This window comes from Nelumbo lutea, chromosome 6, assembly GCF_056320005.1.
Source record: "Nelumbo lutea isolate HS-2025 chromosome 6, American lotus-T2T, whole genome shotgun sequence".
In the NCBI taxonomy this organism is placed as follows: Eukaryota; Viridiplantae; Streptophyta; class Magnoliopsida; order Proteales; family Nelumbonaceae; genus Nelumbo; species Nelumbo lutea.
Window position 1 is genome coordinate 16,722,600 of NC_142689.1, and position 24,786 is coordinate 16,747,385.

At 38.4% G+C, this 24,786-nt stretch overlaps 1 protein-coding gene across 2 annotated transcripts in view; it reads right to left on the bottom strand.

Moving 5' to 3' along the window:
* Positions 1–24,786, bottom strand: part of LOC148847612 (RNA helicase family protein) — a 71,464-nt gene that overhangs the window by 27,764 nt on the left and 18,914 nt on the right. For both annotated transcript variants that reach the window (XM_088951592.1, XM_088951591.1), the window contains exons 6-8: positions 15,551–15,826; positions 4,115–4,318; positions 3,855–4,010 (exon numbers count right to left, since the gene is read on the bottom strand). In XM_088951592.1, coding sequence (XP_088807718.1) covers positions 3,855–4,010; positions 4,115–4,318; positions 15,551–15,826 — 636 coding nt within the window. The remainder of the gene's footprint in view (positions 1–3,854; positions 4,011–4,114; positions 4,319–15,550; positions 15,827–24,786) is intronic.

Below are 24,786 nucleotides of genomic sequence, written 5' to 3' on the forward strand. Positions count from 1 at the left end.
GAATGAATTGTATAGCACATTTTACGCCTCTTGTTTGTAGCAGATATGGTGCCACCAATAGGTGATTAATGGGTGTGGGTGGTTAACACACTTCAACTACACCCAAGTCAACCCAACCTGCCTAATTGCCATCATTAGAATTGGGCATCAGGAATGTTAGACTATTCACTAAGCACAGATGTGGAACCATCCACCAATTAGGTTGGTGCCATAGATGGGCAAGGGGGATGGAAGAAAGTATTGGGCATGAGAGGGCAAGAATCAAATCATAGATACAGGTGCAATTTTGGCAGGTCCAATTTGAGAATTTGTTGAAGTTTGAATGGGCCCATCCAAAAGCCTTTTTTTTTTTTTATCAACAACACAGAAATGATTCCATTAATAAGAAGAAAGGATTAAATCTCATTATTGATAAAAATATTACATTACATACTACAAATGTTAATCCCAAATTACATGAGATAACAGTAATTAAGATGAAGAAATACATGGAGAAGATAATACTGATAAAGAGATACATTTTGAATGAGCACAAACTATAACGTATTTTAATACACCTGGGAATGCAGTACTTCTGTCCTATGTAGGTCAAAAGATCTAATGTATGCAGGTCCAGTTTAATGTGCATAATAAATTTATTCATAAGCTGGCATGGAGAATTTTACAATCAATGAATGTTTCCTGGGTTAGAGTCCTTAAAGTATGTGGCTAATAATTATATGTTTCCTAGGAAGTTCAGCTCTAGTGTTTCAAGTATTTGGAGATCAGTTGGGGAAACTCCTGCTGGATTTGAGAGATTAGGTTGGGTGGAAAATCTCCACTAATTCTGAGTTGAGTATATGGAATGTGAATTGGACGTGCATTAGTAATAATATTCTAAATTCATTTGGTCCTTCCTTGAGAAATCAAATTAATGTGAAGGTTAAGGATTTCATTTTCACTGAGGAGGAAAAATGGAATGAGCAGAAGATTTATGGTAATTTAGTGATGTTGCTCTCGAAATATTTTGCAAGCTCTTATCTTTAAGGAAAGATAGAATTCCATCTAGACACAATCTCGGTCTGGTAAGTTTAAAGTCAAGAAATTTTATTTGAACAAGTAGTTGACTAAGAATCAATATATTCATTCAAATATTTTGGGGGTGAATCAATAAAATTTGGTCCCTTAATTTCCATCCCAGATTTATATTGTCCTGTGGAGAATTTGTAGGAATTTTGTGGCTTGTAAGAACCATTTATTTAGGTTAGGATTGTTCAAGATAATGTGTCCTCTGTGTCAGTCTGAAATCGAAACTCCTATTCATTTATTTTGCTTATGTTCTTTATCTAGGGCAGTTTTTTTTGCAAGTCCTATTCAAGTTATGGTTAGTCAGTTTGCACCTGTTTTGGATTTTTATCTTGTACATGTTGAATGTTTTGCTTGAGTTGGAAGAGAAGAAAAGATTTCTTTCATGGGTTGCCACTGCTTGGTAGTTTTCTTAACAAGAAAAAGAATGTAAATTGCAAGTTAAGACTTGTTTCTGAAATTGTTAACGTGAATTATAATAATTGAGAAGGGAAATGGTGGGTCTCTTGGTTTACTGAATGCTAAAGTGATGGGGTATTAGAAACAACTGTTGTGGATTCTTTGGGTTTGTGGTATTTTCTAATGAGAGGCATTTTGTTGTTGCTGCAGGTGGCCCATTATCTGTCAATTTGGGAGAACCAGAGGCAGAATTTAAAGCTAATTTTGAAGCTGTAAAGTTTACTTGGGAGATGGGTTGTGGAAAAGTATATATAGAATCAATTCCCAGCTATCTATTTTGGATTTAAGAGGAGCAGAGGGTTCTATCCCTTGGGTCAATAACCATTTTGTGGACTGAATTAAACTTATTGCTAATAGGTTTGACATATTTGTGTTAATCATATTAAAAGTGATTTAAACTGAGCAGCTCATGCAGTTGCTCAGAAGGCAAAACATTTTGATAGGACTGTAGTCTGGTGTCTCCACCTAGTTGGTTGTCATTTGAACCAATGTTTTAAAATGTGGAGGTGTGACATGAGGCATTCCACTACCTAAAGGCGTTAGGCATAGTTCAGAACGTAAGAGGCGTAAGCCTCCCAAACACGAGGCATAAGCCTCCTTAAGAGAAGGGGAGTCAAGAGGAAGGAGGAGGAAGGGGAGGAGGAAGAAAAGGAAGGGGGGATCTCATTTTTTCTTTATTTTTAATAAAAATCTTTTACATTAAGAAGAATAAAGGTGCATGGCACTAGTTGAAAGGGGGGTCTTATTGAAGCGGAGGCGAGTGAGCGAATCAAACAAATTGGGCTGCATTGAAAAGGGGGGAGAAGCCCCCCAACCGAAGGGGCCAGGGGCAAACCACTTTCTTTCCCCTAATCTTTTCTTCCCTTCCCTTTCCTTTTCTTTTCTTTTCTTTCCTTCTCTTTTTTTTCTTCTCTTTCTTTCTTTTTCTTTCCTTCCCTTCCCTTTCTTTTCTTTTATTTTCCCTTCTTTTTTTCTTTTTTTTTTCCGTCTTTTTATATGAGGTGTGCGTGAGGCGTACGCCTCAAGCACGCTGCACACCTCATGAAAAAAGCGTATGAGGTGTATGCCTCTTGCACCTGATGTGTACGCCTCAGAGGTGTCAACGCCACTGGCATACGCCTCAGGGTGTTTTAGGAGCGCCTTGCCTGGAGGCACGCCTCTAGGCGTATGCCTCCCACGCCGTTTAAAACACTGATCTGAACTAGTCATGAACTATTTTTTTTCCTGTTAATACCATTTCGGTTGCCATCTGAACTAACAACGAGTTTATTGTTTGCTAAAACTGTCTTTAGCAAGCTAGAGATTAGAGTCGAGAGAAAAAAAAAAAAAAAAAAGAGGCCTTAGTGGAGACTTAGAAATTGGGTTCATGGGTGAGGAGGTCATTGTGGAGATCAATGAAAGATAAGACAAGGAGAGAGATGCCACATTGGGACATCATGGAACCTACGATATGTGGAGACAGTGCAATCAAGCCGTAGGGCTATTTTTGTACTTTACTTTTCTTTTCTGTACATAATTCTTTGTATTATCTCTCTACTGTACATTAAGGGCAGTTCTGTCCTTTTACAACTTAATATAAATATTTCTTTTAGGGTGTCGACTGGCACAGGTTGTCACACCCACCATTCGGCTGTGTTGTCTCTCTCTCTTTCTCTTTCTCAGCTTTTCAATCTGACTCTGACACGATATTTAGGGTAAGAAGAAGATGGAAGTGTTACAAAAGCAAGGGAGGTTATCCCAGGATAAAGGAAGATTGACAAATAAGAAGGTAAGTAGTTTACAGGGGGTAGAGGTAAGAAATGATGGAAAGCATTAGTGTAGTTTTGTTGAGAGAATTGAATGTCTTAAGTTCAGGTGTGCTTATTGGCTAGTTTAGTTGTCCCAATTCTTCTTGGCATATGAGACAGGTTTGTATAGGTGGTGTCATGGGCTAAGTTGTATGGCTTTTCTCTGCATAGAGCTTCATGTAAGGGTTGGCAGAGCATGGCTATTTTGGCCATTCTTTGTTCTTTGTGAGGCATTTCCTCATGCTTTCTTTTAAAATAATGTTTGCTTTACTATCCAAATACATGTATATTTGCATGCATGTAAATTTGTGCTTATTATTTTGAAAGGTAACACCACCCAAAAAAAAAAATCACACCATGTTTTAGATAATTTTTCTTTTTTGTGCATAATACCAGACAACACATTCAGCATTATGGTATATCCAGAAAGTTGAAACGTTTGTGACGTTATTTAGCTATAAAATAAACGGCTATTATAATATAGCTAAAAGAAGAGTCATGTAATGACTGATCTAGGATGATGTTCTACGGATTTAGACATGCCTCAAACAATTCAGTCAAAGGATCTTTCTTTGATTCTGGTTGCCTCCTTCTCCTCCTTGAATTGCCCTGGAAGTTGTCAAACTCTGATTTGATATTATACCGTGTTTTCTCCAGAAAATCTTCTAGAAACACGTCTGTTACAGGAAAAGTCAATCCCTGTAGAATCAACATATAAATATATAAATAGAAAAAAATGCACTCAACAAAATCTAAAATAAAATTTTGACACAAATAATAAAAAGAAATTATTGACAACTTGCCGGTATATGGATTGTTGGGGCATTTCCAAAGTATTTGGAGAACATATCAGCGTTGATGGTTGCACTCATTAGAATAAGACGTAGATCTGGACGCTGAGGAAGAAGATCACGTAAAATTATCAAGAGAAAGTCCTCATTCATGCCTCTTTCATGGATCTCATCCACTAGCAAATGGGTAACACTAGTCAAATCTGGGTCTTGAACCTGAGATTTAAAAAGAAATTTAGAATAAAAAACATGTGAATTGAACTGGTTTTACTACAAAAAGAACAATTTATAATGCTGTCCAGTAAACATTTATAATAAGACAGTAATCCAATGAAAAATATCATCCAGAATGGATATGGAGGAAGTCTTACTACTTTTTTTTTATATTACACAAAATTTTGTACTAAAATGGGGAAAGAAAAGATATAAAATCTATAGCCGTATGAGACTACTAACAGCCCAAGCTGTGGTGTATAATCAACAGGAAATTAAGAAGATGAGAGAAGAAGAGAAGAAGAATTCGAAGGAAGGGCTTCAGAAAAGAAGAGGATGCTTAATCTGCCGCACCCCCTCTTTCTATTTATATTAATTCTGAAGGATAAGACTGCTTACATGGCAAAAATAAAATCCTAATAAAAGACTAATAGTTAATTGTGGATTGACTTAAATAACTAATAGTTGTATACGAGTACAATAGAAAGAGGTGGGGACAACATCAATGGTTTCTACACTCCCCCTCAAGTTGGGAATAGATGTTTGTCATTCCCAACTTGCATAGATCTGCTTCTAACTTCTTTGAAACTGCCTTGGTGAGAAGATCGGCAAGCTACATGTTGGAGCTGATATATGGAAGACAGACTTCTTGTGATGCAACCCTTTCCCTAATAAAATGTTGATCCACTTCAATTTTCTTGGTTTTGTCATGTTGTACCGGGTTACGAGCTATATTAATAGCATCCTAATTATCATAGTACAACATTAGATGTTTCTCATAGGTAATACCCAATTCATCAAACACTGATTTCAACCATAGTATTTCAGCCACACCATTTGCCATGGACCGATATTTAGCTTCAGCACTAGAACGAGAAACAACATTTTGTTTCTTACTCCTCCAAGAAACAATGATACCTCCTACAAAGGCACAATATCCAGAGGTAGACCTTCTATCATCAACACAACCGGCCCAATCTGCATCTATGTAAACTTCTATCTTCATGTGATTATTATCCTTAAATAGTACACCTCTGCCTGGACACTTCTTTAAATATGCCAATATCCTCTCAATAGCAAGTAGATGAGTAGCTCTGTACTATAAAAACCAGGAGGTAACTGCATGTACATTTCTTCTTGCAAGTCTCCATTGAGAAAAGCATTTTTAACATCCATTTGGAACAAGGGCCAAGAGTAACTAACTGCGAGAGATAATAACATTTTGATAGTGATCATTTTTTCTACTGGTGCGAAAGTTTCCAAGTAATCTATACCATAAATCTGAGTAAATCCCTTTGCAACTAACCGGGCCTTATACCTTTCAATGGAACCATCAACATTATGTTTCACAATAAACACCCACCTACGTCCAACCGGTTTCTTCCCTTTAGGTTGATCAACTAGCTCCCAAGAATTATTTCTCAGAAGGGCATCCATTTCTACCTTCATTGCATCCTTCCACTCAAGAATGGTCAAGGCTTCATATATTGTTCTGGGAATGGGAATATCAGCAATGGATGTAAGAAATGACTTGTAAGGGAGAGACAGATGATCATAGGACAAGAATTGTGAGATACAATGGGTTGTGGATGAGGTGCAATGGCGTTTGCCTTTATGGACTGCAATGGGAAGGCCAAGGTCATTCAATGTAAGTGAGGGCTCAGAAGATGGAGAAGGCTCAACAGCAGAAGGCTCATCTGTAATGGGAGATGGAAGAGATGTAGTACCTAGATATGGATCCTCAGAAGGAATTGGAGCTAGCCTGGACTGCTGATGACCGAAACCAACCTACCTCCACCGTCTGTGATCAACTCTCAAATCCCAACATTTTTGACAACCCTCCCCATTACACTCATTTCACTCAATGGAACAAGTAAAGGGACTTTTGATGTGTTAACCCCAACCTTACTACTCTCCCCCTGAGAAGAAACCCTAGAGTAATAAGGTACATCCTCAAAGAAAGTAACATCCATGGATACAAATCTCTTTCCCAAAGTAGGAACGGTGAGGGCCAAGAGTTTGCACAAAGCAAGTACAACCGAAGGTTTTAAAAGGGACAAAAAAATAACTCTTTATCAATATATAAAAGTGAATGAAGGTTTCGTGTCAAAAACCCATGAAGGGATTCGATTGATGAGATACACAGCTGTCAGAATGGCATCTCCACATAAATGTATAGGCACATTGGAGTTAAATATGATACTTTTAGCTACTTCCAATATGTGCCTATTCTTTCTCTCAGCCACCCCATTTTGCTGAGGGGTATGAGGGCAAGTACTCTGATGGATAATCCCATAGTCAAGAAAATAAGAGGCTAGTGATGTTTTAAAGTATTCTCTCGCATTACCAGATCTGAAAAATTTTGATTTTTACCCCAAACTAGGTTAAAATCATCTGATGAAAGGTCTGGGTCAGGGTAGGAACCTCATCTCGAGAACACATCAAATAGACCCAAGAAAACCAGGTGTAGTCATCAACAAACAACAAGAAGTATCTGTACCCCCCCCCCCAATAGTAGTGATGTGATATGGTTCCCAAACATCGGTATGCACAATGTCAAAAGGAATACTACTTATCTTATTACTTAATGAATAAGTTGTTCTACAATGCTTTGCAAGCTCACAACTTTCACACTTTAAACTGAATATCTGGATAGATTCAAATAAACTAGAAAACAAGCTTTTCAAATACCTAAAAAATAAATGACCCAACCGGTTATGCCAAAGCATGACTTGACCAATAGACTGAGAAACAAAAGACTCTCTAACTTCACTACCTTTCCACTATTAACTTCCTCTGAGCAAATAGAAGACAAGGAACATCCAGTCCCAATCACCTTCCTTGTCTCCAAGTCCTGAAAATACATCGATAAGGAAAAAATGTTACTGAGCAATTCTGGCTTTTAGTAATGTTGCTAACTAAAAGTAAATTGGTGCTAAGTTTAGGAACATACAGAACAGATGACAGGGAAACGGCACTAGACAACTTGATGTCTCCCTTGCCAAAAATGGGAACAAGTGATCCATCAACAATAGACACCTTGTCTTTACCAAAGGATAAGTGGCAGGTAGTAAATAATGAAGGCAAACCAGTCATATGATCAGATGCACCTGTGTAGCCCAACAATGTTCAATGTTACCTGGAGCTAAAGCATGATAAGATGAGGCCGGTGTACCTGAATGAGCAAATGTTGAGGTGGGAGGAGCTGATGTTGTGACCGGCTGGGATGATGATGTTGAATTACCAACCTCCATTTCCAACTGAGTCAAGGCAGCTCGAACAGCAGCTAGAGTGTCTAGTGGTGCTGCTCTCGTGCCTGATGAGGTTGCACAATCAGTAGTAACAATTGTATTAGCATTCCCCTTTTTGTTCCTGAGTTTTGCTAGAACTAGACGAGGATGTAGCTTCCAACATGTTTCTTTGGTATGCTTAGGTTTCTTACAATGTTCACATATTAGGTCCTTCTTGTCTTCCTTCTTCATATCTCTCTCCTTATCCCCCCCAAACTTGGGTTTAGTTGCTGCCAAGGCTGATTCAAGTGGTGAATGTTGTAACATAACTTTTCTTCTACTTTCTTCACTATGCACTAGAGTGTAAGCTTGTCATAGGGTCACATTGTCTCTTGTTAGAAGCTATTGTCTCAAAATGTCATACTCAAAATTCAAACCAGCTAGAAACTCAAATACCTTATTGGTTTCAACCTTCTTTTTGTAGGTCTGTGCATCCTTCTTGCTTTCCCACTCAATTGTTTCTAAATGATCAATCTCATGCCACAAGGATTTCAAGGTGGAAAAATAAACCGAGACTAGTTTCTCTCCTTGCTTAAGGTTATTTACCTTACATTTTAGCTCAAAGACCCTAGCAACATTGAGGGTTTGGGAGCAGGTTTCTTTCATGAGATCCCAAATTTCTTTAATTGTTTTTGCCCATAAATAATTTTGGCTGATATGTGGCTGCATGGAGTTACACAGCCATGTCATAACCAAATAGTTCTCCTGAACCCATTTGGTATATATTTGGTCCTCCTTGGCTAGTTCCTTGACATCTTTTTTTTTTTATTAATAACACTTTCATTAAATCATCAATAGAAGATTTACAAGAGAAAAACAAACACACTTATCTTCCAAGAGCAATAAAGAACCTCAAGAAAAGGAAAAAAAAAAAGGAAAAAACACTAAAGTTACAGCTTAACCCAAAACGGGGAATCCCTTTCTACCCCTTGTTTAGCTAAACCGTTAGCTAGGGAATTAGCCGATCTTTTAACCTAACATATCTTAACTTCCATCTCCCGCACCAGCCACTTGAATTTCCTCCTCTCATTGTTGTACTTCCATAAGCCATTGTTATCTTTAATCAACCACCCTATCACCACCTCTGAATCCCCTTCAATTATGAGTTTCCTGATGTTCAACTCCTTAGCTTTCTGGGATCCTTGCATAACTGCAAAGATCTCGGCTCTAAGGGAGTCACCCACTCCAATTGGGCCTGAGAACATGGCAGAAATGACCCCATTCTCATCCCTAAAAACACCCCCAATTCCCGCTTGTCCCGGATTTCCCCTACTACACCCATCAAAGCTTAATTTCAAGAATCCACCAGATGGAGGGGTCCAAGCCACACTCATTACTGACTTGGTCTGTGTGCAATTTGCAATTTCACCACCCTTCCTCAACATGTCATCCACAGTGTAATCTGTGAATAGCTCCAAAGATTTCAGCCATTGTACAGCCCCAATTCCTTGACATCCCCCAGTAAATAACTTAGCTTTCCTCTACCCCCAATAGCCATCATGGCTGATTGGGCCCACTCTAGGTAGTTTGACCCATCAAATTTTACAGTGGTAATCTGAAAACTGTTCTTAGGTATGCTACCAGCACCACCAGCCCCTAAAAGGTTTTCCCCTTGGCTCTTAAACTCCATTCTTTGTCAAGAAAAGGTTAAAGAATGCCTCTTGTATCACTGAGACTGAGTAATTACACCCAGAATTTGCTATTGGCCGAACCTAAGGTCAAGACTCTATCACTAAGACTGGTAATTACACCCAGAATTTGCTATCAGCCGAACCTAAGATCAAGAATCTATCACTAAGACTGGGTAATCTCACCCAGAATTTGTTAACAGCTGAACCTACTTTATCCTTCTATGTCGGCAATCCACCCAAAAAGGTAATCTTCCAAGAACTTAGAGTGCAGGGCTGAAACTTACTGCAGCCCTAGAACTGGCGACAGTCAAGAAACTAGAATCTTGAACCTAGAACCAGTCAAAGGTCAAGAAACAAGCCAAGAACACAATCAATGGCTAAAAAAGGGGGGGATCTCTCAGCAGCACCTCTTAAAGTAACCCAAAACTTTCAATATCAAGAGGGAAAAACTTTCAGTAGAACCTTTGAAATAACCAGAAAAGGTAATCTTTTAATAGATCAATATCAAAGATTAACTTACTTCAGCATAACTCTGGCCGCAACCTTCAAAAATAAGTCTGAACCCTAATCTTGAGTTCTTCCTTCTGACTTTCTGGCCGCAACCTTCAAAATCAAGTCTGAACCCTAATCTTGAGGGTTCTTCCTTCTGACTCTTCCTAATTGCTGGCCATCCTCTGATGCTTCACCAACAATCTCCAAGATTCAGCCGATGATCCCTTTTGCTGGAAATTTTCCAACCCTAGGAAATTCTTATGCAGCCGGCCATGTCAGACTATCATAAGATTTCCTAGGTTGGCTCTGATACCATGTAGTCGTATGAGACTACTAACAGCCCAAGCTGTGGTGTATAATCAACAGGAATTAAGAAGATGAGAGAAGAGAATGAGAGGAGAAAAAGAGAAGAAGAGAAGAAGAATTCGAAGGAAGGGTTTCAGAAAAGAAGAGGATGCTTAATCTGCCGCCCCTCTCTTTCTATTTATATTAATTCTGAAGTAAGGATAAGACTGCTTACATTGGCAAAAATAAAATCCTAATAAAAGACTAATAACTAATTGTGGACTGACTTAAATAACTAATAATTGTATACGAGTACAACAGAAATAGGTGGGGACCACATGATTGGTTTCTACAAAATCCATAGAACCTAGAACAGCAAAAATCCCCATAAAAAAAGAGGCTTCAGTAATATAAAAATACAAAAAACTTGCACACCCTCTGTTGTAAGCTTTTTATTTTTCTTTGAGAAGGTAGAGTATGTTTGTATTGATGTCAAAAGATACAAAAAAGAACCTTTGCAGAGTGAGTTTTGCAGACAAGCTTATTTACCATTAAAAGACCAACCAAACTAATTGCCCTCTACAATCAGTAGTGTGGTCAATCTTATCCACGACTCAAAACAATGAACTTAGAAAAATAAAGAGAAGAGTCTACAAATCCACTCTGGAATCTGGATCCAGTGCATTTGGACTCAAAGGAATTGTCCTTTGACTGAATGCCAAATGATGCCACATCAAAAGTGGCCCAGGTCCAATTTATCCACTAGTGGAACTATAGGCAAGTCTAAAAATTAAAAGCGGGGTTCAAAGTATCAATACAATACGTCCAACACGAGACACATTGCACCGGTTTTCAAGGGCACTGATATGCTTTGTTTTAATAACTAGTTGGGTTGATATGTTTTAAATGTTAAATTCTGAGTGACTTTATCCCCTGACAATTTGTCAAAATCAAAAAGGAAAAAAAAAAAAAGAGTTTTGGTCAGTTGAACCATGAATGAAAGATTATTTAAAAAAAAAGGTCATTTATTTCAAAATACTAAGAGGCCCCAGATCCCTCACCTTCTCTTGAAACAGTGACTCATACCCTTGTTGTCTTTTGTTTATTGACCTGCAACAGTGGTTATTGCAAAGAGAAGAGAATGGATGGGTGGAAAGTGTGTTCTCAGCAGACCCTAAAGTAACTTTTATATTAAGGGGATAATGTTACATAAAAAGACAGATGTTCCCCTGATTAGTGAAGGCACACTTAATCACAAACAAAAAGAATCAAACCAGGCCCAACACAGCAATATAACTAATAACATAAAGAGGAATAAAAAGCCAATAGAATTAACCATGCCAAACTTGCCAAGCAACTTTAGTGTAGTCCCCACTGAAGAAAGACTTACATGGGTGCAGTCCCCATGTAAGTCTCCATTCCGAGAACCTCCTATTGCTAATGTTGTTCATTCCTTCATTGCAATAAAATATCTTCTTAAAAGGCAATAAAAGTTATAAAACCATTATTTTTTATGTGTGAAATAAGAATTTCAACCCTAACATAGACTTGTTTGGGCTTCCCTCGAGGGGTGTGGTACAAAGGTGACTCATAGAATCAAGAATGCAATATGTTTTGCATCACATTAACTACTTGAAGCAATGCAATTAAGGAAAAAAGAGATTGTGGGTTTTACATGCTTGAAAATGCTTTATATGTTTGCTTTTATTTTTAAATTTTCATTTGAATACACTTTACATGTTATGTTTATGTATTTTAATTTTAGATAATAGGTTTTTAAATCATTTATTTTAAATTTTAAGTTTATATTTTTATTAACATTATGTTTAATATTTTTTTTGAATTTTTTGCTATTTTTAATTTGTGGCATTTTTATGAATTTTCTGATTTTTTTTATTTTTTAGTTTTTTTTTGTAAATTTGCGCCTTTCGTAAAAAGGCGCACGCGCAAATTGGCCCTTGCACTTTTTTTGCGCCTTGCGCTTTTAAAACACTATACTAAGGGTAATAGAACCCAAATGGTGTTGAGCTTTGCAACTAGCGCAAATGTCTCCTTGTAATCAATGCCTCCTTTCTGTGTAAACCCTTTTGCCACCAGCCTGGTTTTATATCTTTCTATTGAACCATCCGCCTTATGTTTCATAATGAACACCCACTTACACCCCACAATGCTCATTTGCTCTGGTAGATCCACTAATTCAAAGCCTTGGCTTTCACCAAAGCCCCAATTTCTTCATTCATCACCTCTCTCCATTTAGGATTAGTTATAGCTTCAAAGTACCTTGTGGGAATATGGACTAAAGAAAGAGCAAATATTATAAAATATCATAATTGTTTGTGGTACTTCAACATGACTTTTTAACAACTAAATCTAAATACATCTGAAATAGCAATCTATGAAGCTGATAAAGCATCAGTAGCCATCTATAGAAACAAGGGGTGAAGGGCCCCAAACATCACAATGGACCAAACCAAAAGAAGCATGAATTTCATTATTTGAAATTAGATGAATGTTTCTACATTGCTTCGACATCTGATAAACTTCACAAACTAAACTCTAACTCGAAATACATAGAAACAACTTAGGAAACAATTCTTTTATAAAAAAAAAAATGGCATATGACCTAGCCTAGCATGCCACAAATGCAACCTAGCTATTGACTCCTTATGATCCCAACCACTGAAAGTAGATGAATGCAAGGCTGAATTAATGTCTTCATCAAAGTAGTAAAGGCCTCCAACTTCATGAGTCATGACCACTCCATTGATCAAAAAAAAAAAAAAAACTCATGACCACTCCCAATCATACTCCTCATAAATCTGTCCTAGAAAACACAATACGGAAAAGGTTATGTTGCAGCTCAAATTCTTAGTAAGCTTAGAAATAGATGATAAGTTCAAAACAAAGCTAGGAACATGAAGAAAGCTGTGCAAGATAGAATTATCAAGTTTAGAAGCTTTCCCCAATTGTTTTTAGAAGACATTTCCCGAGACTGATGACATTGTTTCCCTCTGCCAACTCACCTACTGCTGTTGTCACACCAGAATCAGATTGTACCCTACTGGAACCCAAGGCAAAGCAAAGAATACATTCACGGCAACAAGCACTCAGTTGCAACACACTCCTCAGCCCACCTGCACCTTCCTAATACTTTAGAAAACCCTTCTACTGCAGTCAGCAACACCAGAAACTTTTCTCCAGGCTTAATCTAGGACTCTCTACTCAGTCCTCCTAAATCTTTTCTAAACAAACCTCTCTAGTAGTTAAATGGCTACTGACTGTTAATAAGTTCTAGTAGCGCATGCACCAGACAGAAAACTTCCTCTTTGGTTCCTACACCCAAAGGGAAACCCTAGATACAGATCCTTTTGTGGACAACAATCAGATCTAGGGGTTCTTAACAAGTAACCAGAAGAAACAAAAAATGATAGAGGAGAAGGAAAAAAGGTTGGAACAAGTAGCGATCAGGTCATTAATGCTCCAATACCATGTTTGTTGACCTGTAACAGTGGTTAGAGCAAAAAGAAGAGTTAAGGGGATAAAGAACAGAGTGGAGGTGGTCTGGATACCACCAATTGAAGGCTTTGTTAAACTAAATTTTGATGGGAGTAGCAGAGGTAATCCAGGCCCTTCTGGAATTGGAGGGGTGATGAGAGATGGAGAGGGTAAACTTATAGCACTTTTTTCTGGCCCTGCGGGTATGGGTGACTCTCTCAAAGCAGAACTGCTTCCTACAATTCAAGGAGTGCAGATAGTGAGTCAAACTTGACAAATATGGTGATAGAAGGGGACTCGAAAGTGGTAGTAGAATGGCTAAAGAATCCCGAGTCTATAATTTGGTGCTGCAAGAGTGAAATAAAAAAATTTACATGGCTAACCAGGAATATGAATTTAAGGATACAATGGGTGAGGAGATCAGAAAATGGGCTGGCGAATGTGCTTTGGCTAAGCAAGGGGTGAACAGGTCTATTTTATTCAGGGCACAATTGTAATGTGTTTTCTTTTTGTATAAAAAGTAGCTACTCGTGCCTCTCTAAGGGATGATTGTAAAGATATTACATAAAGTCTATTAATAAAGTTCAAATTATTCATCAAAAAAATATCACATAAAAAGACGGATATGCTCCTGATTAGTAAAGGCACACTTAAATCACAAATAAAAAGAACTAAGCCCGGCCTAATAGCTTCAGGCCCAACACAGTAATATAAATAATAACATAAAAAGAAAAAAAAAAGCCCATAGAATTAATCACCCATTACAACATCTTTCTTTTGTGGCGTGAACTTTGACAAAATTACAGGAACAACAAATGGTGAAGATGAGTCAATTCCGTTGCTCTTGAACTAGAGACTGAAAACAGCAGCTACAGGAATGTCCAAAATAGAAAACAGCAAAACTCAAAGACCTTCTTTTGATGTCTTCACTGATGTCAATTATGTTTTAACTTTCGACCTTGTGGTTTTGAGATTTACTTCAGTTAATCTGGACAGACACTATATGGACCAGAGGGTGGGTCTTGGCACAACAGTTGGGTTGCTCCATTGTGACCTAGGTGACCAGGGTTCAAATCTTGGAAACAGCGTCTCTGTATGTGCAGGGGTAAGGTTGCATACATCTGTCCCTCCCCAGACCCCACATTGGCAGGAGCCTCGTGCACTTGGGCTGCCCTTTTAATCTGGACAGACACTATATTGCAAATTGACAGTGTCTTAAATTAAAAAGATATAATCATTTCAATTTTCAAGATAAGATGGCAATGGCTCTGAGGCCTCCTTGAATTTCAAAAAAGAATGACCACTTTTTTTGAATAATTTATACTTACATCTTGTTCAGGTTGCAGGTAGATTGGCTCTAAGCCACTTTTAACATAGCAACAATTGGTGTGGACTTGAAGGAAAATTCTCTGATGTCCAAATGTACTGGATCTGGAGTTCTACAAGTCTGACTATAGTATGTATTACTGTTTGAATGATATTATTGTGTATGTAAACTAAAACATGATTGATAGTTTAGTTCAACAAGACAAAGCATGTGAAAGTATTGTGGAATATTTGGAAATATTAATACCCAAAAATTTTGAAAATTTTACAAGGAAAAAGTAAGAAATGTCTTCTAGAGATCATCTTAATCACTAGTGTGGAACAAGTAATCAATGATAGACACCCACTATTTTACAGTGGAACATATTCACTAGAGAGGGAGCATATTTGGGGGAAGGGGGGAAGGAGTCCATACATTCCATTTAAATTTTACAATTTGAGCAATGTCTTTTCCTTTCTAGTTTCTTTTTTTTCATGAGGATTAATTTTCATCAAAGCAAATCAAGAATATTTCACAATTTTGAGGTCTATAAACCTAATTATGTTTCAATCAGTTTCACTGCCTTTGGCCAACTCATAAGTCATAAATTAGATCATGTACACATCCAAAAAGATAAGAAGACACTTGCGTGCTCAACCACATACACATACAAAAAGATAAGCCTTTATCAAGAAAGACAGAAGAAAAGGATTGATCAGAAGATGCATCTTATTACCAACAGCCGCAGTAGCACTCCAGTGGTACAAAATAGAAGCCGTGTTTGTGTTGAGCGTTTTGATTCCAAACGGATCTGATAACCCACTGTTTCACCAAGAGCCTCCCCCCTTTCAGAAGAAATCCGAGCTGAAACAGATATAGCAGATATACGACGAGGTTGAGTGCATATTATGTTGCAATCTGCACCACGAAGAGATGATATTTCCTCCTCCAGAATAAATTGGGGAAGCTGTGTTGTTTTTCCACAACCTGTCTCTCCCGAAACTACTAGTACCTGCTTTGTCAAATAAAACTACTGAGAATGGTAATACCCACAGTGGCACTACTATCAGACCTACAAGGAGTGCAATTTGCAAATCAACTGGGTGTAGTGCAGCTTATTATTGAAGGGAATTCCAAGGTGGTGGTGGCAGGATGATTGAAGAACCCTGAGGATACTATGTGGTGCTACAGGAATGAAGTCAAAAAAATTTTAAGTGGCTGACAAGGATTACACAATGGGTGGGGAGATCAGCAAATGCTTTGGCTGATGGTTTAGCTAACCAAGGGGAAAATAGGGAAGTGTCCTTTTGGGCTCAAGCTGTAATGCTTGTTTTTTTCTCTCTAGTTTCCTTGTAATCAGTTGAGAGAGGCTGCAACTCGTGCCTCACCAAGGGCTGTTGTATGAGTTCAAAGTTCTCTATTATCTCTTGAAGTAATAAAATTTTTCATTATTCATCAAAAAAAAAGTGCAGCAAAGGCCAAGGAATATGCAACAAGTTCAATGATTATCTAATCATGGAAAAAATATAACACAAACTCTTAGTGAAACAAGTTAACTGATTAATTAATCATGGAAAAATACAATATAAACTCTCAGACAAATAAAAAATGCAAAGTACACAAATAAAACAGCAAAAGTATTTCACATTCTTACATACCTTATAGACTATAGTGAATTCCTGTGTAAAGGTTCATGTGGACAAGGTGCTTTCTTCTTATTCCTCAGTAGAGGGGATTGGTTTTGATTCTTTTTTTTTATCAGCAGAATAGGAATTTTATTAATAAAAGATTAGGAATTACAAGGTCTGGGTGTGATTTCCACCCCAAATCAACAAAGATTACAGATTTTCCCAAAACATTTGCCTTCTCATGGCCCCTTGTTTGGCCGGAGAATGCCATTCCATTTACTGTTCTTCTTATCCACTTAAAGGAAGCATTTAGTTCTCTTGTTAGGCTTACAACCTCCCTGAATTTATGCTTGGTTTTGATTCTTTTTTTATCAAAACATTTGTTGACACTTGAAGGATGGGGATATGGGACAGCTGAGCAGTCAAATATTTTATCAACCATCACAATGGACAAATGAAGGACAGCTTCCCTCACAAATAGATATGGCACCAACAGTCTCATCCAAGGTAGCTTTCATGGTTTGGTTAGCCACACTGGGGAATCGTGTAATGAAAGACAAGCTAATTGTAAGGCTCTTTTGAGTGATGCTGGTATATCCCTCATGTTTGGGGAATGCAAACCTTCATTACATTGGAAACTTGTGGCAAGTTTCTGGGATGTGAATGGCGAAAGACTTCAGAACCAAATTCACCTGGCAAGATATTAGTTGACATTGATTATGTTGTGATGGCTCTGCCATCGATGACTGCTTTTCACCAGAGATTTTTATGAAGATGGTTGATTGAGAGAGAAGATCAACGTTCTACAATATGGATGAGAAAAGACAGGGTTTCAATTCTGATTTGATATTTTTTTTATCAATAACAGAAATTCTATTAAAGAAAGAAATATAGATTGCAATGGAAACAAGGGGAGAGATAAAAGCTCTTATCCAGAGTATCTGCAAAGGAATTTGCTGATTTGATGTTTTGATCGGCCAGAATGCTATGGTAGAGAGGTGGGGCTTTGCAGCCAATTGTGGAGGTGAGTTGGAAAAACCTAAGGATGAAGAAGAGGATGAGCCGGAAGAAAGCAGGGGAAGTTCTGGAACTTTGATAAGGAACAGGTTTAATAAGGGGACGTGTGTGATTGAGCTGGAGACGGGAAGTTGAACCATCCAGAGGGATTTAAAAACAGGGGAAAATATGAATTTCTCAGGAAGGTTAAAAGGAGTGGGGTCCATCACCAAAGACATGGCTCAAATAAGTTATTAGGGTCAGTAGAAAAAAGAAAGATTTTATGTATAAGAAGGGGATTAAATGAAAAGAAACATTGAGGGTTTGTTTTTGAGAAGACCTCAGAAACCCAGTGTTTTAAAACCTGGCCAGAAGTTTAAACTGCTATTTCCTCTGAGTCAACAAGTCACTATTCAACCATCCAGGCCAGTGGGTCAACCCATAAAGTCATCATTATAAAAAATTCAAACAATATATAAAACTAATGCAAAGAATCAGCAACTTGATAGGGTCAAACAGATTAACAGTCAACCATCTGGGTCAACAGGTCGTCGATCAAGCCAACAATTTTTTGTAATATTTTTTGAAAGGTAAAATTTCATTGTATAAATGAAAGGGAGAGGACTCCTCCAAAATATATCTACACAAAAGGAGGACTAAGAAACTGAGCCCAGGTGTATATAATATGCGCACTAGCTGGAAGAAGCTACAATCATCTGATATAATCTGATGCTGTTGATTACAAAAATCAGCAAGTCTGAGGTTATGGAACTCCTCAATGGCCTTGGACTAAAAAAAAATTATATCTCCCTATGTGTCTAAGAAGCCTCTCCTTAAAAATGTAAACACCTTTAAAAGTCCTGTTATTTCTTTCCTGCCAGTATCCCCCAACAGCCTGTAAAAGGAATCATCTTCCATAGCAGATTTCCTCTTTTTTTATCAATAACTGAACAACTTCATTAAAATCTAAAGGAAGAAGATACAATACAATAGGAAAAGGGAGAGATAAACTCTCTTAGCTCTCCCAAAGAAAAAGCAAATCACAACAAATCCCAAAATAAATGATCTCTTCCCACCCCCTTTTTATCAGCAAGACTCTTCCCACCCTTTGTTTAGCCAATACATCAGCAAAAGAGTTAGCGTCTCTTTAAACCCACTGAAATCTAACTTCCATTCCAAGTGACACCCACTTGAATTTCCTTTCTTTCATTAACATAATTCCACCAACTTACATCCTCCTTTTGCAACCAGCTTATCACTAACTTTGAGTCACCCTCAATAATCAATTTCTGAACATTCAAATCCATGGCCCTTATAAAACCTTCCATTACAGCCAAGATTTCAGCCCTCAGTGAGTTACCAACACACCAATTGGACGAGAAAAAAGGCAAGAATTCTTCCTTCATTATTCCTGAAAACCCCTCCAATGCCTGAAGGACCGAGATTTCCTTCACTACTACCATCAAAATTTAGCTTAATGAAACAATCAGCCAGTGGGGATCAAGACCACCTTATAACAGCAGCATGAGGAGATGAGTTTGCCACCTCTACTTCATATGCAGGTCATTAGTAGAGATATCCAATGCTTTTAAAGGGGCAATTCATACCAGAGGCGCAAGGCGCAAGTGAGGCACACGCCTTTTTGAAGCAAGGTGCAAAAATACAAAAAGAAAAAAGAAAAAAGCTAAAAATAAAAATGTCAAAAAATTAAAAAAAAATACAAAAAAATAAAAAAAACATTAAACATAATTTAATAAAAAATATAGACTTAAATTTTAAAATAAATGTTTTAAAAACCTATTATCTAAAATTAAAATACATAAGCATAACATGTAAAGTGTATTCAAATGAAAATTTAAAAATAAGATCAAACATATAAAGCATTTTCAAGTATGTAAAACCCACAATCTTTTTTTTCCTCAATTTCATTACTTCAAATAGTTAATGTGATGTAAAACATATTGCATTCCTTATTCTACAAGACACCTTTGTACCACGCCCCTCGAGGCAAGCCCAAACAAGTTCATGTTAGGGTCTTAAATTCCTAATTCTCACATAAAAGATAATGATTTTATAACTTTAATTGCCTTTTAAAAAAGATATTTTATTAGAATTGTTTCGACTGGTGCTACAGTAGTCCGAACCAAGAAGAGAAGAAGAAGAAGAAGGGTCTGTCGAAATCTTATGGATTACTCATACAGTCGACCCCCTTAATCTATATTAGACTCTAATAATCTTTACAAAGACAAAAATGCCCTTACTTAAGTGTGGGGCAAAGTGATTCTAATAACACTGCCACATAAGCAAGCTACTTACAAACATAAGAAGACTAAACTACCCCTATTCGGCACACTTTAACACTCCCCCTCAAGCTGGGGAATATATGTCATATAATCCTAGCTTGTTACATAGATAGTTCACTTTCCCTGAGCTTAGAGCTTTTGTAAACAAATCTGCCCACTGGTCATTCGAACCCACATGTTCTGTATTTATCTCTCCAACAAGAACCTTCTCTCTCACAAAGTGGCAATCAGCCTCTATGTGCATTGTTCTCTCATGAAAGACAGGATTGGATGAGATATGGAGTGCAACTTGATTGTCACAATACAATCTCATAGGTTTATCCATGTGAAACCCAATTTCTTGTAAGAGATTCCTCAACCACACTAATTCATAGGTAGTGTGAGCCATGGCCCTATATTCGGCTTCAGCACTGCTTCTGGCCACAACCGTTTGCATTTTACTCTTCCATGTCACAAGATTTCCTCCAAGAAATGTGCAATAGCCTGTAGTAGATCTTCTGTCATTCACTAAGCCTGCCTAGTCTACATCTGTATACCCAACTACTTAAAGTTTTCCCCCTGGTTTACACAATAGCCCACGGCCTGGAGATCCTTTCAGATACCTTACAATTCTAAGGATTGCATCCCAGTGAGCTATACGAGGGTTCTGCATGAATTGGCTCACCACACTGACTGCAAAGGAGATGTCGGGTCTCGTGATAGTCAGATAGTTCAGCTTTCCCACTAGTCGCCTATACCTTCCAGGGTCTTCAAATACTTCTCCTATATCACTGCTCAACTTAACATTTGGTTCCACAGGGGTCTCAGCCGGTTTTGCACCTAACAGTCATGTTTCTTCCAATAGATCAAGGACATATTTCCTTTGGCACAGATTTACACCTTGTTTTGACCTGGCAACTTCTATTCCCAAGAAATACTTTAATGTTCCAAGGTCTTTTGTTTGAAAATGATTTTGCAGAAATACCTTTAGTTTGCCAATCCCCAATTTATCACTACTAGTGATGACAATATCATCCACATAGACCACTAATAAAATCTTCCCAACTTCTGAGTCATAGTTGAACACTGAGTGATCAACCTGGCATTGCTTCATTCCAAAACTCTTCACCACTTCGCTAAACTTCCCAAACCAAGCACGTGGAGATTGCTTCAACCCATAAATTGCCTTCTTCAGTTTGCACACCTTACCAACCTCCACCTGAGCAACAAACCCAGGTGGTTGCTCCATATATACCTCCTCCACCAGATCACCATGGAGGAAGGCATTCTTTATGTCAAGTTGAAAGAGAGGCCAATCATACATAACTGCCAAGGAAATTAGTACACGAACAGAACCAATTTTAGTCACCGGAGAGAATGTCTCCATGTAGTCCACTCCATACAACTGTGAGTAACCCTTAGCAACAAGTCTGTCCTTCAAACGCTCCACTACCATCTGGCAAGTATTTCACAGTATACACCTATTTACAGCCCACAACATGCTTACCAGGTGGGAGAGTAGTAAGTTCCCACGTTTGAGTATGTTGAAGAGCAAAAAGTTCCTCCATTGCCCGCCGCCATCCAGGTGAACTAAGAGCTTCTTGAACAATGTTAGGTATGAAAATAGAGGACAAAAGTGAAACAAAGTGGCGATGTGAGGTAGAAAGACGAGATAATGAAACAAAATTGGAAATGGGATGGAGGGTAGAACTGCGTTTACCTTTCCGTAAGGCAATGGGTAGGTCAAGGTCTGAAGATTCAGCAATAGGAGCCATGAGAGGATCCGCAGATGAGGTAAAAGACGGAGGAGGGGCCAGTGTCGTTCGACGTGTATACACTTGTCGGATCGGTGGTCGTTCAGTGGTGACCTGCACTGGATGAGGTGATGAGTCTACTCCAACAACAACCTCTGGAACTGGATCACTGACAGGAAGAGGAAGAGGAGGTAAGGGTGAAGACAAGGGTGCTTCATGACTGGAGAAGAAGGGTACAGACTCAAAAAAAGTGACATCAGGGCAGACATAGTACTTTCGAGTAATGGGATTATAACACTTGTACATTTTTTGAGTCCGAGAGTAGCCAAGGAAGACACATTTAATTGAGCGTGCATCTAGCTTGTCTATTCCAGAACTCAGATTGCGGACAAAGCACACACAACCAAAGACACAAGAAGTTAATAGAAACGGAGATAAAGTGGGAAACAAGATAGAGAAGGGGGACCGACCATGAAGAATAAAAGAGGGCATCCGATTAATGAAAAAACATGCAATGAGTACAGCATCACTCCAAAACCGTTTAGGAACATTCATGTGGTGAAGCATAGACCGAGCAGTTTCAATAAGCTGACGATTCTTCCGTTCAGCCACCCCATTTGTTGAGGGGTGAAAGCACATGAGGTCATTACACTGCATTCCACCTTACACCACTCGGCCACTTACAGCAACCCTAACACCACTCAACAACTCACAGCAGCCCTACACCATTCGGCTACTGCACACACAGCCCTTTCTAGGGCAACAATGAACCTAGTTCTCTAGGTTCCAATCAATACTAATAGCTTCTTGTAGGGTTTCTACCCAGAAATATCAGTAACACTAGAAGAAGAGATAACCGGCCTTCCTTTGAGAATATCAACCAACCATTCACTGCTGAAGTCACTTTCCTTGCTGAAGAAGGTTATGTGCAACACAGAGAGACGAACTGTGATGTTTCTAACCTAGGGCGAACCAGTTCTCTCCATTGACTGACCAGAAACGAAGGAGAAGAGCCACGAACACTGCTGAGGCACTTTACCAACTGAAGTAGGTCAGGAGCATGGCTCTGATACCATGTTTCGACTGGTGCTACAGTAGTCCGAACCAGAAAGAGAAGAAGAAGAAGAAGAAGAAGGGTCTGTCGAAATCTGATGGATTGCCCATACAGTCGACCCCCTTAATCTATATTAGACTCTAATAATCTTTACAAAGACAAAAATGCCCTTACTTGTGGCGCAGAGTGACTCTAATAACACTGACACATAAGCAAGCTACTTAATAAACATAAGAAGACTAAACTACCCCTATTCGGCACACTTTAACAAGAATGAATGAATGAACAACATTAGCAAATAGGGGGTAGACCCTAACATGGACTTGTTTGGACTTGCCTCAATGGGCGTGGTTAGGGGTCCAGGGGCAAAAACCCTAGCCACGTGTAAAATTTTAAAAAGGTGCACGCCTGGGCTAAGGCACAACAAGTGCACCTTTTGAAAGGGTTGCGCCTAGGACCTAGGCAAGCCGCATACCCTAAAATGTGCCTTGCCTGTACGCCTAGGCATGCCTTTTAAATCACTGGAGATATCCTCAAACAAAATCAAGGATTTCGCCCGATGTACCACCCTGATAGGGTTTTTTTTTGTAGATATAAGTTCATTAAAATTTCATTAGAAGCAAAAGGATAAATGACTATTACAAGCATCCCAATAGGAGGCGTGAGGTGCGGCCTCACTCTTTAGAGAAAAAGCAACACAAAATTACAAATGGGCCCAATACAATTGATCCCTAGTTAACCGTTGCTTAGCTAGAAAGCTAGCAAATATTTTTTCATCAGCCCCTGATAGTAATAATTTCAATTAAGGCTTCTCTACTTCTCTCCTCTAAAAAGACTCAAATTTGTTTCTCCCCAAATTGCCAACACACCACAGCTCTTGTGCACCTCCATAAGAATCTTCCGTGTTTCTTTGGCCAACTGAAAAAGTAGAAGCAAACAAACTCTGTACATTTGGCGGAGGGTCCACCTACACCCAAACAAAGAGAAAAACCAATCCCATATAAAAGAATCGAAGGGGCAAGAGATTAATAAGTGGTAAGATTTACACAGCACCAATGAGCACAAATTAGGTCTTTTTCTCTGAAGTAAATAGCAAGTGTTAATATTTTCCAGAAAAGCTTCCTTGGAAAAACCTCCAATCCTAAGAGGAATTGGTTAACTCCAAACCTCCTTAACAATAAAAGGCATACCCTGCCTATCATGATGTTGACTTGAAAAAAAGGGAGGCACAAGAAAAGGGGCTAGGAAAAGAAAGAGCCCAAATCCAATTGTCCCCTTTTGAGGGATCAAGAAAAATCCTTTCCAGAATTTGAAGCAAGGACAAGACACTACTTAATTCAAACTTGTGGAAACCCCTCCTAAATCCTAAGTCCTAGTCAAGACCAAACCTTGAGTTAAATGAGACCATGAAAGAGGAAATAGGCTCATCCTTGCAATTAGAAAGAGTATACAAAAGTGGAAATCGTTCCTTCAAAGGAGAATTGCCCACTCAAACATGTTCCCAGAATTTAACAAGGTTTCCAGAACATGGGTTATACTTGATGTGTGGTAGAAAAGAAGGGAGGATAGCACTAATAATCTTCCACGATGAAGCTCTTGTAGCCCATGAATACTTGTAATTACCTTCGCCCACACTTTGTCTCTATCCATTAGAAATCTCCACAACCATCTTGTTGAATCCCCTGATAATCCAGGAGGATATTATAGTGCTGAAATCCCTTGAGATTATCCACCATGCACCAAAACGTTGAACAAACATGGGACCAAGCACTGTGTGATAATTCAAAGTGGATTAACAGATGATGAATAGATGCTTCCATCTGGTTGCATACGCTGAATAAGATTGGGACCACTACTCCTTTTGACAGCAGATGATTCGTGGCCAGGATTCTATCTAGGATAGAAGTCAAAATGAAGAAAGTCATATTAGTGGGGACTTTAGATTTCCATATCCAACACGGCAACACCAAACCACCCTATTCCTATTCAGCTCCAACAGTTGGTTGAAGAAAGAACTAACAGAGAACTGAAATTGTGACCAGGTGACTTGTCCAATTGAATGGGTCAACAAGAAGTTGAAAACACTGCAAAAGCCAAAGAAATTGGGTACATATATTATTTTTGTGGATGGGCATCCAAAAAACCTTTTGGAGGAATCCCATATAGATCCTTTTTTTTAATTCACTTTTTTGTAAGTTGAGTTTCACAGAATGTTTAAGTGAGAAGAACTCACTATAAGCCAGTGATTAAAATAAGGG